Here is a 15,874-nt window from a genome sequence, read left to right on the forward strand (position 1 = left end):
CAGAATCACAATCTGATTGGCTAACCCAAACCCTTTCCTGTGTTTATCTCTCTTATTCACAACTTTTATACGCCTTTCATGGAGGTGAGGCCTCCTTTTGGGCACTCTGTCATAAAGGTCCTCTGATCAGTGCAGTGCTGCAGTGATGGTTGTCCTTCTAGAAGTTTCTCCCAGCTCCAGCAAGGTTCGCTGAGGTTCAGCCACAGTGACCATCTCCTTCTTGGTCACCTCTCTTACCAGGATCCTTATACCCCTATTGCTTAAATTCACAGGCTGACAGCTGCTGGTGGAATTGCAGTTGTTCCAAACTTCTTCAAATTTAAGAATTGTGGAGACCGCTGTGCTCTTGGGACTTTAATGTGGCAGGTGAGGGGCCTTCATGATGTGCAATCATTTGAATGGACCACAAGTGGACTCCAGACAAGGTGTAGAAACATCTGAATATTTCTCCCAGTTCCACACAGGTTCTCCAGAGCTCAGCCATCTGCTTCTTGGTCACCTCCCTTACCAGCGTCCTTCTCCCCCTATTGCTCAAATTGGCAGGCCAACAGCTGTTGATGGAGTTGCAGTTGTTTGGGCCTTCTGTAGACAGACGTGTGTACCCTACATGATGTGTAGTCATTTGAATGTACTACAAGTAGACAAGGTGTAGAAACATCTGGAAGTTTCTCCCAGCTCCATACAGGTTCTCTAGAGCTCAGCCATCTGCTTCTTGTTCACTTCTCTTACCAGGGTCTTTCTGCCCCTACTGCTCAGATTGGCAGCTCTAGTAGGGGTCATGATTGTTCCAAATTTTTTCCATTTAAGAATTGTGGAGGCCAATGTGCTCTTGGGATCTTTTCTGCTGTATGGATTGCTCAGGTTTATGCAGTTCATGATGTGAATTAACTAACTACAGGTGGTCTCCAAATAAGGTGTAGAAACATCTGGAAATTTCAACCAGCTCCAACAAGGTTCTCTGAGGTTCAGCCAGAGTGGCCATCGGGTTCTGCAGGCCAACAGCTGTTGGTGGAGTTGCAGTTGTTCCAAACTTTTTGAAATTTAAGAATTGTGAAGACCACTGTGCTCTTGGGACTTTAATGAGGCAGGTGTGTGGCTTTCATGACGTGCATTCATTTGAATGGACCACAAGTGGACTCTGGACAAGGTGTAGAAATATCAGGAAGTTTCTCCCAGCTCCACACAAGTTCTCTAGATCTCAACCATCTGCTTCTTGGTCACCTCTCTTACCAGGGTCCTTCTCCCCCTAGTGCTCAGATTGGAAGGTCTAGGAGGGGTTGTGGTTGTTCCAAATGTCTTCCATGTAAGCATTTTGGAGGCTAATGTGCTTTTGGGTTCTTTTCTGTTGCAGGGATTGCTCAGGTCTGTGCCCTTCATAATGTGCAGTCAAGTGAATTGACTACTGGTGGTCTCCAAACAAGGTGTAGAAACAACTGGAAGTTTCTCCAAGCTCCAACAAGGTTCTCTGGAGCTCTGCCACATTGAACATCTGCTTCTTGGTCACCTCTCTTACCAGGGTCCTTCTCCCCCTATTGCTCAAATTGGCAGGCCGGCAGCTCTAGGAGGAGTCAAGGTTGTTCCAGACTTCTTAGACTTCTTCCATTTAAGAACTGTGAAGACCACTGTGCTCTTGGGACTTTGATGCTGCAGGAATCGCTGAGGTGTGGGGCCTCCTATAGACAGACGTGTGTGCCCTTCATGATGTGCAGTCATTTGAATGGACCACAGGTGGACCCCAAACAAGGTGTAGAAACGTCTTTGTGATGATCAGTAGGAGTGGGAAGCACCTGAGCCAAATGTCAAGTGTCGTAGCAAAGGGCCTGAATGTTTGAGTCAATGTGAAATTTCCGTCTTTACACTTCAATAAATTAGCAAAAATTTTTAAAAAATCCCGTTTCCGCTTTGTCATTGTGAGTGCCGCTCGAGGAGGGCAGAAAATGAAGTGAAACGATTTTTTATCACAAGGCAACAACACAACAAAATGGGGGGAAAAAGTGAATCCGCTGCATTTGCTGTTGCTCTCTACCAGGACTGGACACCTAAAGCTCCTTAGATGTGAGCAGGAGTTAACGTTTGCAGAATTCGAGACAGTTTTCCATTCTGTCTAACTAGATCAGGCACCTATAAATAGACAGTCGATCAGACAGCCGCAGAGAGACCGTGCAGGCCAGCGAGAGGCGAGCTGAAGGGCTAACAACTCCAAGACGTTCACTGGTTGACACCCATGGCTCTCGGCTCCAGCTGTGCTTCGGTGGGCCTCTCTAGCCCACTGTGGCTCATCTTTTGGAGACTCTAGTTTGGGGGGGGGGAGAGCCAATGTGTACATCTCTTCCAATTGAGATAAGCGCATTCTCCGACCCTGGGGGTCTATTTATATCCAGCACATTCCTCTTACTATTTTAGCACCGTGCAGGCTACTGGCAGAAAGACAGCCAGAGCGAGTGAGAAGACCGGAGTCCAAGGGAAGCCTGACGTTCTGAAAATATTTCTTTTTGGAGGATCGACGTGAGAGTGAACCGAGGTCCTCATTTCTGAAAAGCTTTCCATCAGGTTCTGGAATCTTCTGAAAAGGTCAGGAAAGGTAAGCGATAGTCAGGTGGCCAGAACTAGAGGGGCTCGAGCTTAATTTCCAGAAGACAAGCTTTGGTTTCATTGTGGTTGTGCAGTGGCTCGTTCATGCATCAAGAATGACATTAGGTCACCTGGGGGTAGGGGGGCATTTTCGACTGCCAGCTATCAGAGCGGTGCCGCTGTTTCAGGGGCTCCCCGCATCCCAGAGTAACTCCTCGTCTCACTCCCTGATTTCTCTTCCTTTTAAGGTTCTCATTCCATCTGTGCCAATTACCCAGGGGGACTGGCACTGCCTGCTCATGTGATGCTTTCGGTAGGTGCTCTGCTACCAGCCAAAATGCTTCTGGCACAGCTGGGATGAATCCAGAGGAGCCAAGGTGGGGGACGTTTCCACAAGAAGCTCCACTGACATATCTCCCACTTCCTACCTGGGCACACTTCTAGTTCTGCCTGCGACCACCAGCACCTCGCCGAGTGCCCCCCTAAGAGGTTCATAAACGTTCCAGTCACAGTGAGTGCTTGTTTTGTTTTGTCGTTGTTGTTTTTTTTTTATCATCTACATTTCTTTGCCAAACTGGCCCTGCTTGTGCCATCAACCATCGTGATGTCATTTTAGCAAGTCGGTGATAGACTAGAAGTTAGGCATCTCCGAAAGGGTCCGCTAACCACTTGGGGAGGTTCATCTTCCAAATCAGGCCTCACCCTGCGGGATGAGGGGTAAAGGGATGGGTCAACTGGGCAATAAGGAGAAGTTCTACAGAACTCCCAGTTATGCCAGCCCAGCTGCATTTTTCACCTCCATTTGCTGCTCAACCCTCACCCGCATACGGAGCATCCAGTGGACATTCCTGCTGGTTAAGCCTCAGGCACCCATCACCACCAAGCTTCCATCCATCCATTATCCAACCCGCTATATCCTAACTACAGGGTCACGAAGGGTCTGCTTGAGCCAATCCCAGCCAACACAGGGTGCAAGGCAGGAAACAAACCCTGGGCAGGATGCCAGCCTACCGCAGGGCGTGCGCAAACCCACACACCAAGCACACACTAGGGCCAATTTAGAATCGCCAATCCACCTAACCTGCATGTCTTTGGACTGTGGGAGGAAACCCACGCAGACACGGGCAGAACATGCAAACCCGGGTCTCCTAACTGTAAGACAGCAGCGCTACCGACTGTGCCACCGTGCCACCCACCACTAAGCTTTCAGTCCTTTAACGGAATATAAAAGGCAGCTGGATGTTCATCTGCATGTCCTCAAGGACTAAACGGCAAATGGGCAGGATGCTGTCCTGACAAGGGGCTTCACCTGTAGGCTGGCTCCACCGGCCTCCTGATTAATTACGTGATAACGGACAGGCAGCACAAGTGTGAGGCGAGCGGATCTGCGCCACACGCAGCTTTCAGGGGGGCCGCCAGCCAAGGATCGCCGTCACATGCGGCTGCCAGTTTGTCTTCCCCCTGGCTGTTTGGCACCAGCTCCCCAGTGCTGGGTGATGAGGTCGTATTTCATAAGAAAGATTTTGTATGCTGCTACAAGCAGGCAGTTTAAAGTAAATATTAAACAGATCTGGTGGCACACTGCCTCGCAGTAAGGAGACCTGGGTTCACATCCTGGCTTCTCCCTGATGGAGTTTGCGTGTCCCCCCCATGTCTGTCGGGGTTTCCTCCCACAGTCCAAAGACATGCAGGTTAGGTGGATTAGCCCTGGTATGCGTGTGCGTGTTTGCCCTGCGACGGACTGGCACCCCGTCCAGGGTTTGTTCCGGCCTTGTGCCCTATGCTGGCTGGGATAGACCCCCACAAAGAAGCGGGTTAGAAAAGGGCTGAATGTTCATTTACAACCCTAATCCCAAATAAAGTGGAAACAGTAGGGAAAAAGCTAATAAAAAGAAAAAGAAGTGGTATGTAAAGTGACTTTGATGAGCATTCAACCATAAACAGCAGTTACTGTATGCTTGTGTTTCACCTCATCACCTGCACAGCTTTTACAGATAGTGAGGCCTGCAACACGTTCTAAAAAAGTCAGGATGGGGGAGTACCGGATTAAGAACGAGGTGACGTGAAACAGGAGAGGCCATTGTGCTCTAGAATAAATCAGTCAAGTTTTATTTATATAGCGCCTTTCATACATGAAATGCGGCTCAAAGTGATTTATATTGAGAATACAATTTAAAGAGAACCAAACCATCAGCATTCTCAGTAGGCAATTACAGATACAGTTAAAAAACAGTTACATACAATAAACTGAGAGAGACTAAAATATTGGGGCACCCCCACCACCAATAAAATAACTACATAAAATGAAATGTAACTTTTTAATGGCCGAGAAGTGATTTAGCTTCTCTAATGAGCCAGCATAGGGTGCAAGGCAGGAAGAAACCCTGGAGAGGGTGCGAGTCCACCGCAGGGCAAACACACCCACACATGCCAGTTTAGCGCTGCCAATTCACCGAACCAGCAGGTCTTTGACTCGTGGGAGGAAACGCGCGCAGACATTCAGGGAGGACCCAGGACAGGAATGCAGGTCTCCTCTGTTGCTGCCATCATTGCCCCCCCCCCCCTTATTAGATGTGACTTTTAAAATTCAGATCACAGCCCAGCAAGAACGCCTTTTGGGGGTGGCAAGTGAGGCCCCGCTTTGGAGGCCCGAGTGTCCCGTTCGCACGGATTTGTCCAGTTATCTTCTCCAGTTATATTTTGATAAAGTCTGCGCGTTATCTTGCAAACATTTAGGTGAATACCGTAATGAGAAAACCCGGTATATGTTCAGTGATATTTCAGTTCTGATATTAATTGTAGTTTTAGTTTTTATTTTATTTTATAAAATCAATTTTTATTTCATTCTAGTTTTCAGTGGAGTCAACAATTTTTATTTTTATTTAGTTCTGTGTTTAAAATTTTAGTTTTTATTTTATTTAGTTCTGGCTTTTTTACATAATATTAGTACAATTTTAGTTTTTTTTCTGTTGCAAGACCACAAATACTGGCCTACACATATTTAAATGCAAGTTATATTTCAGTCAACAAAATACACTCACAGTTCATAATGCCGTTAAACACACCATGACTATCAATGACCAAACAGATGAAGTGGCCTAATGAGTCCAGTCAGCAAGATCAAATGTTTCAGCCCAAGAAAGCAGTCTGCGCAAGCGCGTTACTGTTAAGCTTGAAACAAGCACGCATTTCGAGAGATTTGTTCACGTTGCAACGACGTCCATTGCACAGATAGCCACACAGTGAAAATACTCGCGTGACGAGCGCCTGTAATGCAGATACACAGACGAGGTCCTCGGCCACCAGCGCCAGCAGACTGTATGGTGACGATTTCTGCTGCCAGGACTGAAGCGGTGACGTGCGGTAAGGTCCATGGCTGGTGACTCCTTCAGAGTCAGAGTTAGAAATATATGAACCCCAAAGAGTAGCTTATTCACTAGCAGCATGCACATTGACTACTGGTTATGTTTCATTATCTCATCAGCATTCTTTACACACACACACAGGTAAGGTACATATTTGACTAAGAAAGAACGATACATTTATAGAGAGAGCGGAGAGAGCGCATTTGCTCCTCACCTCCATGTGTTCAAATTTGCTGTTTCAATTTCACAATTCATACTCATTCAATACAAATGAAAGTATACAGTGGTGTACAAAAAAAACGGATTTCAGTTTTGACCTTAATTGAAATATTTAGTTGTTTTTAAAAGCTTTTAATTCTGATGCTTTAATCAATTTTATTACAGACTGTTCAACAAAATGATAAGAAAAACAAAAGAATATTTTATTTAAGGTCAAAATTTAGTTTTTAAATATTGGATTTTTATCTTAGTCTGATCCCATTTTTTATAAAATTGAAAACCTTTATGGTCTTACCTTTATTTGTTAATGAAGTCCATGCGCCTATCCTTCTCCACGAAAATCTCTGTCACTTTCTTGTAAAAGTCTTCTTTATTTTCCTTTAGTTTTAAAAGTCTTAATCTTCCATTTTGGCAGTCAGTCGGAACAAAAAATAAAAATAAACGGACCGCTGCAGTGCACTTGACTTTCTGATATCGCTAACTTATTGGCGCTCAGAGCCTCTGCGTAGAACAGCAGCAACAAGAAGCACCTGTTGGGCTCACATGCGCCCCCTTCAGGGCGGCACGGTACTGTCTGCTTCACCTCGTGCCTTTTCACTGCGGTTTTAAGTCCGATCAGCAAGACTAAATATGTCACACACATTCATTAAAGATATTAACCAGACTGTGGAAAGTCAGGGTGTATAATAAACGCGTGTGCAAAAATTATATTGGCGACGTACAGAGAGACAGCAACAGGCACGCGCCAATTGCATGCATCAACCCAGTGTGTGACAGATAGCGCAGTCCGAGATGATGTGAGGTTCGTCCTGTCTCATCGCTGCCGCGCCTCGCGTTTCTCCCGATATTTGATCAGGAAATGCGCAACTTTTGACTATAAAAATGATCAAAATTATTGGAATTACACAGAAAACAAATTTATAGCACAGACCAGTGGACAAATTTATTTTATGTTATCATTATTTTTTTTTTACTTTTCATGATGACAGGTGAGACCGCATGTCCCTGAATGAAGTGCTGGACTTCCACTAAGTACTGATCCAGCTGGCCCTGCACTGAAACTCTGAGACTCTTTTCTTCTTATTGCACGCTACATTTGCTTTTATTATCATCTGCGCTGTAATTAAAGTATTTCCACACGTTACTTTCTCGCTTTCTACCCGCAAACATCTGTGCAAAACTCGCCATCGTCAACCACACGTTGACTTACTGCTTCAACCCGACGAGCCAAATGCGCTCAACAAACAAACAGCGGTCCTTTACGGAAGTTGCGCCACGTGACTCTAGTAAGCCCAAGTCACAAGATCACCGCATAGCGAACAGCGCAACGTAACTGAGCGCTCAGGGCGACCTACAATAACGCCTCTGCACGACCGAACCGGATTGAGCGAAAATGTTATTGCTGTTTTTTTGTTTTTTCCTCAGTTTTCGTTCTCGTTTTAGTTCGTTCACATATCACTAATTTTTATTTTTATTTAGTTTTAATTTCTTGTTTGCCTTAATTTCAGTTTACGTTCTTGTAAAACGAAAAACAATATTTTTAGTTCTAGTTCTCGTTTTCGTTATGAAAATATCACTGACAAGAAGGAGACATTTGTCCCGAAAGTGCAAATCATCCCAATTCAGCTAATTTCTCCAAAATGAGTTCAGTTTTGAAGGTCCCCACACTGCCACTTGGTAATTTGTTCCACGTGTTTGTGGTTCTCCGATTGAAGAAGAAACTTTCTAACATTTGAGCAACCTTAAGCCTTCCATCCGGCTCCCTGAGTTCTTGTAGGAAAAAAAATATTTGAAACTAACTGCGAGGAATCAATTCCTTTCATAATTTACACACTTTGATTGTGTTACTTCTCCATCTTGGTTTGCGCAACCTGAAAAGGTTCACCTCCTTCACTGTCTCCTCGTAGCGCTCTGTCCCAAATCAGGCCAGTCGCTCTTCTCTTAGCTTCTCTTGGTTTTGTTCTTCAAACATGGAGACCTTATGTCTGCTAAGACGTGTATGGTAAGTGAACTGGCAATCGCAGATTGAACCCAGGAGTTTGTGCCCTGACATTGACTGGCACGCTGTCCGAACCTTGTCTCCTATCCACCAGGATAAGCAATGGCTTCCCATAACGCAAAAGTGAATAGGTGGGTTAGAAAATCGATAGATCTTTCATCTTTGCTCCGAACATCAAGCAGAGTTCACCTTCCCAACCCCTCATGTCTGTCTCATCCTCAGGCAGTGCTATGACACAGGAAGATCCTTCGGCAGATGGCTTTATGCGAATCAGTGACCAGGCCATGACCGAAATCGAGCTGCATTCCGTTGAGTCCATCAATGACCTGCACCGACTCAACAACAACCTGGAGCCAACAAAGACGGGTGAGCATTGAGAGCGATCTGCGCTTGGCTTCTTCTGCCTGGGGGCACACCTGTCATGTGATCTGTCAGGGGTGGGAAGTAAATGCAGGAGGTGGGGAGCAGGCACACCACTGCCTCCCCTCATACTCATCATTCCTCATCATTCAGTCTGGGCCTATAAAAAGTCTTCACCCCCTTGGATGTTTGCACATTTTTTTGTTATACAACATCAGGTCACAGTGGAGTTCATTGCGTTGTTTTGACACTGATCAGCAGAAAATGACTCTTTAATGTCGAAAATGGAAACAGATCTATGCAAAGTGGTCTGAATTCATTACAAATATAAAACACAAAATAGCCAATCACATAAGTATTCACATTCTTCCGTGTGTACAGGTCCTGTTCTATGAGCTCTGCCATTTCTCCCCATTTTTCTTAGCTATAACTGTTGAACCTCTGTCAGCTTGAAGGGGGCTTGTGAGTGATCAGCCTCTGTCAGGTCCAGCCACGAAGTCTCCCTTGGATTGAGATCTGCACTCTGACTCAGCCACTCCAGGGCAGTCACAATGTTCTTCCGAAACCACAGCCTTTGGATTGTCATGTTACTGGAATACAAATCTTCTCCTGAGGCACAGGTTTCTTGCACACTGCATCAGGTTTTCCTCCATATTGTCCCCTCCACCCTCACAAGCCTTCCAGATCCTCAAGCCCTGATGCTGTCACCACCCTACTTCATGGTGGAGATGGTCTGTTTTTTTGAGAATGTGCAGTGCTTGCCCAACATGGCGTTTAGTCTGATGGACAAAAAGGCCCAATTTCTGTCTAATCTGACCATGGAGCCTTCTTCCAGCTCACCACAGAGTCTCCCATGTCCTTTCTGCCAAACTTTAGCAGAGATATCTTCAGGTTTTTTTTCCTGTAAAGCTGCAACTGGTGAAGACCTTGGGAACAGTTGATGTCTGCACAGTCATTCCGGTGTGAGTCACTGTAGCTTACAACTCCTTCACAGTTCTTTCTTAATGACCTTCCTCATTTATTGTCTTCTTGCTCAATCTCTCGGTGTTTGTGGGCGGCCGATTTCCGTTTCTTCATGACTGATTTAGCTGGACTCCAAGGGATATTCAGTGACTTGGAACATTTTCTTGTCCCCATCGCCTGACTTGTATCTTTCATGGAGTTGCTTGCAGTGTTCCTCCGTCTTCATTGTGCAGGTTAGGCCACCATACTGAGTCACCGCAAGGTTTTAACCCCAGAGAGACGACTTCCATTGAAAGAATTCAATGACTTCTAAAACCAATGGGCCGCACCCCATATCATATTAAAGGAGGGTGAATACTTATGAGATCAAGGATGTTGTGGTTTATACTGTATATTTCTAATTATTTTAAACCACGTCACAGGGATCTGTTTACACTTTGACATTAAAGAGTTGTTTCCTGCTGCTCTGTGCCCAAAATTGGCAACTTAAATGTTGTCTAAGAATAAAAGTGAAAGCACCCAAGGGGGGGTGAAAGGTTGACTTTTAAAATGAGGTCATCACATGTGCCATCCAGAAAGTCCATAATGTTACAAAATGAATTCTGGTGGCGAGCCAATCGATGTTGATGCCAAAGGCACCCAGACAGATGAGCCACTCTTCACAATTCATTCCCACCAGTCTCCTTGAGTTCCACATGTCGCAGATGTAAAATGTCGATTTCAGAAAGAAACAGGGAGACAGAAAGTCAAGGGGAGCCATTTTCACTTGTCTGCTCTTTAGGAAATGTTTCATGCAGACACGAGAACGTGGCATTGAAGGTGGCGCTCCCCTTCAAAAGTCCAAAATGTTAGGAAACACAAAACGAATCCTGCAAGACTGTGGGGATGCTTGCTTGGGGGGAAGAATCTGGAATTGTTGATGGAGTTAAACATACCGTATGGCATTCTTTCTTTGCATCATGAAAAGTTGGCCGTGGGCGCGGTAATGTAGAAAGTGTGCCGTTTGCTTAAATCCTCGTTTATTGTTTATGTCTTTTCAACCCCATAGGAGGGAAGCTGGTGCGGCAGGAGGACAACAGTGGGAGTGGGCCGTTTGCCAAGAAAGTACACCTCTCGCTCAGGCGACCCCGAGATGTTTGCTGTGCCTACTGTGGTCCTGGGCTCTGCCGTTATGTGTGGGTGTGGCTGACTGTTATTCTGGCGTTCGCGGCACTCAGCACAATCTTCTACTTTTTGGGTAAGGGCCACCCTCTGTGTTCTCATATTTATTCATGTGATTATAGCTCAAAGAATGCGACCTGAAAACTCAATGTGGTTGGAATATGCACATCCTTCCCAGTTCCATGTATAGGGGGTCTCCAGGTATGCCATTCTATCCCCCTCATCCCAATGCCTCGACAGCTGCTTTAACCAATTCCACCAAATTGGCCACACCACTGCTTTCTTCAAATGTAACCATTCTGAGTAGTCCTTTGCGAGATCTTTAACGGTTTCAGTTTTCTCTTCCACTCTTGTTGAGTTCTGGACCACCTTTAATGAGCAAGTCTAACTTCATCGCGTCTTTTTGGGCCTCTTGAATTGACAGTACAAGACCCCATATTCTTCAGTGATCAGACTTTAAAGAGTTCAAAGAGTTAAGAGCCCTTTGAGGAGTAAAGGTGAAGGACAATGAATTGTGTTCTGAGCAGACTCCCAGAAATAAGAACAGCTCAACAAGGCCGGACTCCTTAAAGTAGTGTGATCAGAAAGTAGGTGTAAGATGTCAATTATAAACTGCAGTCTTCTGGACAGTTCTAGCGTTACGTGTCATAAAAACACATCAAACTGAGCTCGTCTCAAAATGAGTAACCATGTGGCGCAAACTGTAAGACTGAATGAGTTAAACCTGACCAGAAATGAACAAACTGTCAGAGGAACAGAAAGGCTTTTAAGATGCTGAGCCCTGAGTAGATAAGACGTCTGGGAAATGAAGATCTGCTGAGAAGCTGTATGATGCTGATATCAGAAAAGGGAAGCCTGATTGGGACAGCTAACAGGAAGAGACCTTCAGATGAAAGACAGCTTTCACGAGAGGAGACAACAACTGGAGGTGAAGCTTCACAGAACAAAGAGAAATAGACCATCACGATTAAAGGAGGATGGCTGTCAGCTCCTAGAAGAAACTACGATACAACAGGAGCAAACATCAGATACTGTGAAGAGACCAGAGTCCTTCAATTGAAGTTATGTCGGTTTGGGGTCCTGATTTCAGATAGGATCAGACAAATTGGGGTACCTTTGTAGAGTATTGGAAGTTGAATCAACCAGACCTGCAGATATCAGAATGCAGAAGAGTGAGGTCTGAGAGGAAAAGCCATCAGATGAAGAAGCTGTGAGACCATGAATTTGGGTGGGAAACAAGTCCTTATAGTAAATCTACATGGCTAACCCTTCAAGTCCCTAATCCTGATTTGAACCAAAGATCCAGGACACTGAGTTTTGTCAAAATTGAACTTCTTGTCCTAAAGATGTTAGAAGCAGAATGGAAGAGAACACCCAAAAGAGAAGATGGCTGATGCAGTGATCTTCTCTATTCCTGAAACTGTCTGCTAGGCTTTGATGTCAGGTGCAGCTTACACGAGGATGGATCCCAAAAATTCAGGGGGATTTTGAAAGATGACTAAAAGGAAAATGCTGTTTTATATCAATAATTTAATTTTTTTTTGTTACAATTCTGGGAATTTTTGAGACCGCCAATTAAGCTGTGGGCAATCAATGAACTCTGAATATACTATGGTGTCCATTATCGGACATTTTCCTCTCTTCGACAAAACGCCATCCTTTCTCTTGCAAAAATCCCTCCAAGCTTTTTCAAAACGGCATCTGTCCTCCAACCTCCAACAAAATACCATCCGTATTCCGCCCTGCAACAAAATGCCATCCCTCTCCCTGTCCTTGCCTTCCACCAAAATCTGCCCGCTTCTCAGCTCAGCCAGAGGAATAGCACCGCAAGTGAGATGCTTCGGCCATTGTCAATCATTTTCGAGTGACGTCATTCTACGCGCCCCATTTCTTTATTACCAGCCAATCATTACAAAGGAGCTACAAACTGTACGTGTACATCTGTATTTCCAGGCACATTTGCACAGGTGGGAATACGTTTTAGACAGCCAATCGCTTTCATGCCTTTAAACTTTGGCATGCCGCAACTTTATTACGCCTGCACACGCTTTGCTTATGACATTATTTGCAATCTGCACTTTTATGATCTGCTTTTTGCAAATTGTAAATGATCTAATGTACAAAACAATGATGTTTGCTTCCTTGACGTTTAATGCATCTCCCATTTTTCTTTTTTATCATTAAAATTGATGTGGTACATTGCGAATTTTAGGACGGTGACGCGTTTTTCTACTATTTTATTAAACATTTAGAAAAATATTTCCATAAATAAAGTACAAGTTTTAAATATATAGCTAAGCAAATATAAGCTGTAAGTAGATATGTTCAATATGGTATCTCATTAGTAAGTGGGCTTTTCATATGGAGTAAGATCTAAATTAGTAAAAGTGCATCTATTCACTAACCTGCTTATCATACATTGTACATTGTAGGAGAGGGAGAGTGCGACTGGGCGAATTTGGGCACCAGGAGTGACACACATAAAGATGGGGTAGGTGTTGACCCCTCCAAAACTGGGAACAGCTGGCTCGACGATACTGAGCTGTTTTAAAGTGTGGCGCTTTTTACTTTCCCGTGCTTTGAAAATGAGGGGATCGATATACTTTTTACTCATTTAACGTTGTATTGTACAGATTTAGCTTATTGCAGCGTGTTGTGTAGGGGGCTGTTTGTTAAGCTGTTTATTGTGTAAGACGCCAGGGCCATCTTTACTAGTGAGGCAGTCACCTAGGGTGCAAAACTGGTTAGGGGGGATTTTTTTTTTTTTAAACAATACAGAATCACGAACACCCTGATTCAATACGACTGTCCGATTATATTGTTTTCGATTATTTTTGCACACTAGCGATGTTTGCTCTTAACGTCTGATGAATAACACAATCCAACAATAACACGAACAACAATGATAACGCTAATACTGATAATAATAATCCTCAAAGTGTGGTATAAAAGACACAGAGATGGCAAAATAAAATTAAACATTCCAAAGAGCAACAGGAGTGCAGGTCTTTTGTGTCAGCGCTAAAGGCTGATTTCATTCAAACTCTAATCAGCTCCCAGATGGGCTTACATTAAAACGTGTGTTAAAACTTCACAAATATCGTTCTCTGTTGTTTAGCACTCCGCACACGTCCTTCTTTGTCGCTCATCACCATCTAAGTGATTTGCCCTTGGCGCGCTAAAGCAGATAAAGTCTCCATCGTCGTGCATTGATTGGATAGTTAGACAGCGTTATTTGCATACAGGAGACGCTGTAAATATGAATTGTGGGTAAATATTTCCACTTAACATAACCATTTACTTCAATTTCATTGCATTATTTAATATCATTAAGGTCGTCGATTTATTTTATTAATTTAACGTATATGTTAAGGAGCTGCCTTGGTAAGATTATAATTAAGAGTGTTACCATCATTGTAAGATACACACCTCTTATTTGACTGGAGGTTTAAATGAAGGCTTCTAGGGTGCGTATTTGTAATGTGAATCAATGAAATATTATTTCTTTAGAAAACAATGTAAAAACAATAGCTAAATAAAAGTCAGCCCAAATTCTACATGTTTTCTGAACGGGTGGCTTTTCTTGTAAAGTGATCCTGCTGTTAAGTAATCGCTTGCCCCCCTTCCCACCCCGTCGACGTTCTCACATTCTAAATTCCCAGCTTTGTATCCAAACCATCCGTACTTCGCTGTCCTCAAGTTTCAATGGCGATTCCACTCAAAGCAAAGCGGCTGGCGTGGTGTCATTTACAGCTTCGCCTAGGGCAGCAAAGATGGCCGAGTTGGCTCTGTAAGACGTTAAATTAAACCCATCCGCTTTCTGTATGTTGTCAGCTTAGCTATATTTTTGAAAACTATACAGGATGCACTTTCTGCAATGAAATCTGGGTACAGTTTTTTTTTTTTTTCCAAATGATTAAAATAGTAGAAAAATGCGTCACTGTCCTAAAATGTGCAATGTACCACTCCAGGTTTAATGACAGGAAAAGGAAAATGACCAATGTCTTAAATATTAAGGAAATAAACTTCCATCCATCCATCCATTTTCCAACCTGCTGAAACCGAACACAGGGTCACGGGGGTCTGCTGGAGCCAATCCCAGCCAACACAGGGCACAAGGCAGGAAACAATCCCGGGCAGGGTGCCAACCCACCACAGGGAAATAAACTTTTACACTTTAAATGAACTGTGACTTACAAAAAGCAGATCATAAAAAATGCAGATTGCAAATAACATTATATAAGCAAAACACCCTATGGTGTCATGAAGGTCCAGCATGCAGAACTTTCAAAGGGAAAGGTTGCCATAAACGAGAATACATTTTACACTCCTTGAAACGCTCCGACATCCCCCCTGCCACTTCTCATGTCCTGCTTGAAACAGATTGACCGACATGGATCTCCTTTCTAATGATTGGCTACTAGGGAGAAAAACTGAGCGGGGTTAACTGTTGCCATTGGAAAAAAAAATGATTGGCATCTACCACACCCTCCTTCCAGGGCATCCCGTTTGGATTTTTGTCAGGGGAGGGATTTTGATGGAGGTCAGCAGCAGGAAGGAGGATGGCGTTCTGTCAGAGAGCGGAATGTGGGTGCCATTTTGAAAGACGTTGGAGGGATGATGGACTTTCGCCAGAAGAAGGATGGCGGCATGAGGATGTCCTAAAATCGTATGTTGCATGCTGGTGTGGCTGTGTTTATTCGCTCTCTCCATTCCACATTTCCAATCTTGCCATCCTCTCTCTTTCAGTCCGTCAGAATGAGTCCATCCACGCCCTCTCGTTTGCCATCAAGCAAAGGAAGGAGTTGGTTAAGGAGTTATCGGCACTGACCAAGGAACTGCAAGAGCTGCGGCACAACCTCACAGCTGACTGGAGTCTACATGGCACCTGACACCCATGTTTAATAAATGCCCGGGCTGCTCTGTCACACAGATGTGTTCCCTTCTCTTGGGCTGCCATTCACCATGTCTGTAGTAGAAAGCAGATCTCCAGATCTTCCAGAAGCTGTTTAGTAAGGAATGTGTAAGTGAGGTTGGCACACCCATCTCTTGCCCACACACTGACCCGTCAAATACTGTGAGACGGCACACTCAGACACGTTCTTGCTTTCTCGGTCAGTACGGTGCTCACCAGATGAATAAACTCCTCTTTCTTATTCATTCCACCATCCATTCTTTTTGTATATCAGACTTTTTCCCACTTAAGGTTGGCGACTCTTTATTATTTTATCACCAC

General features: G+C 44.3%; 1 protein-coding gene across 2 annotated transcripts; it reads left to right on the forward strand.

The window, feature by feature from the left end:
- The first annotated feature begins 2,296 nt into the window (after positions 1-2,296).
- si:dkey-20d21.12 (uncharacterized protein LOC556245 homolog) lies at positions 2,297-15,798 on the forward strand. 2 transcript variants are annotated; one of them, XM_039771247.1, is made up of 5 exons: positions 2,297-2,581; positions 2,820-3,060; positions 8,377-8,520; positions 10,526-10,714; positions 15,388-15,798. In XM_039771247.1, exons 3-5 carry the CDS (start codon positions 8,385-8,387, stop codon positions 15,528-15,530), a joined length of 468 nt encoding a protein of 155 aa, XP_039627181.1. In that variant the 5' UTR covers positions 2,297-2,581; positions 2,820-3,060; positions 8,377-8,384; the 3' UTR covers positions 15,531-15,798. The 2 variants fall into 2 exon arrangements, with proteins under 2 accessions (XP_039627181.1, XP_039627180.1); XM_039771246.1 differs by having other exon boundaries at positions 2,300-2,581; positions 2,820-3,082.
- The last annotated feature ends 76 nt before the right edge of the window (positions 15,799-15,874 follow it).

Source organism: Polypterus senegalus, chromosome 12 (genome assembly GCF_016835505.1).
Source record: "Polypterus senegalus isolate Bchr_013 chromosome 12, ASM1683550v1, whole genome shotgun sequence".
NCBI lineage: Eukaryota > Metazoa > Chordata > Cladistia > Polypteriformes > Polypteridae > Polypterus > Polypterus senegalus.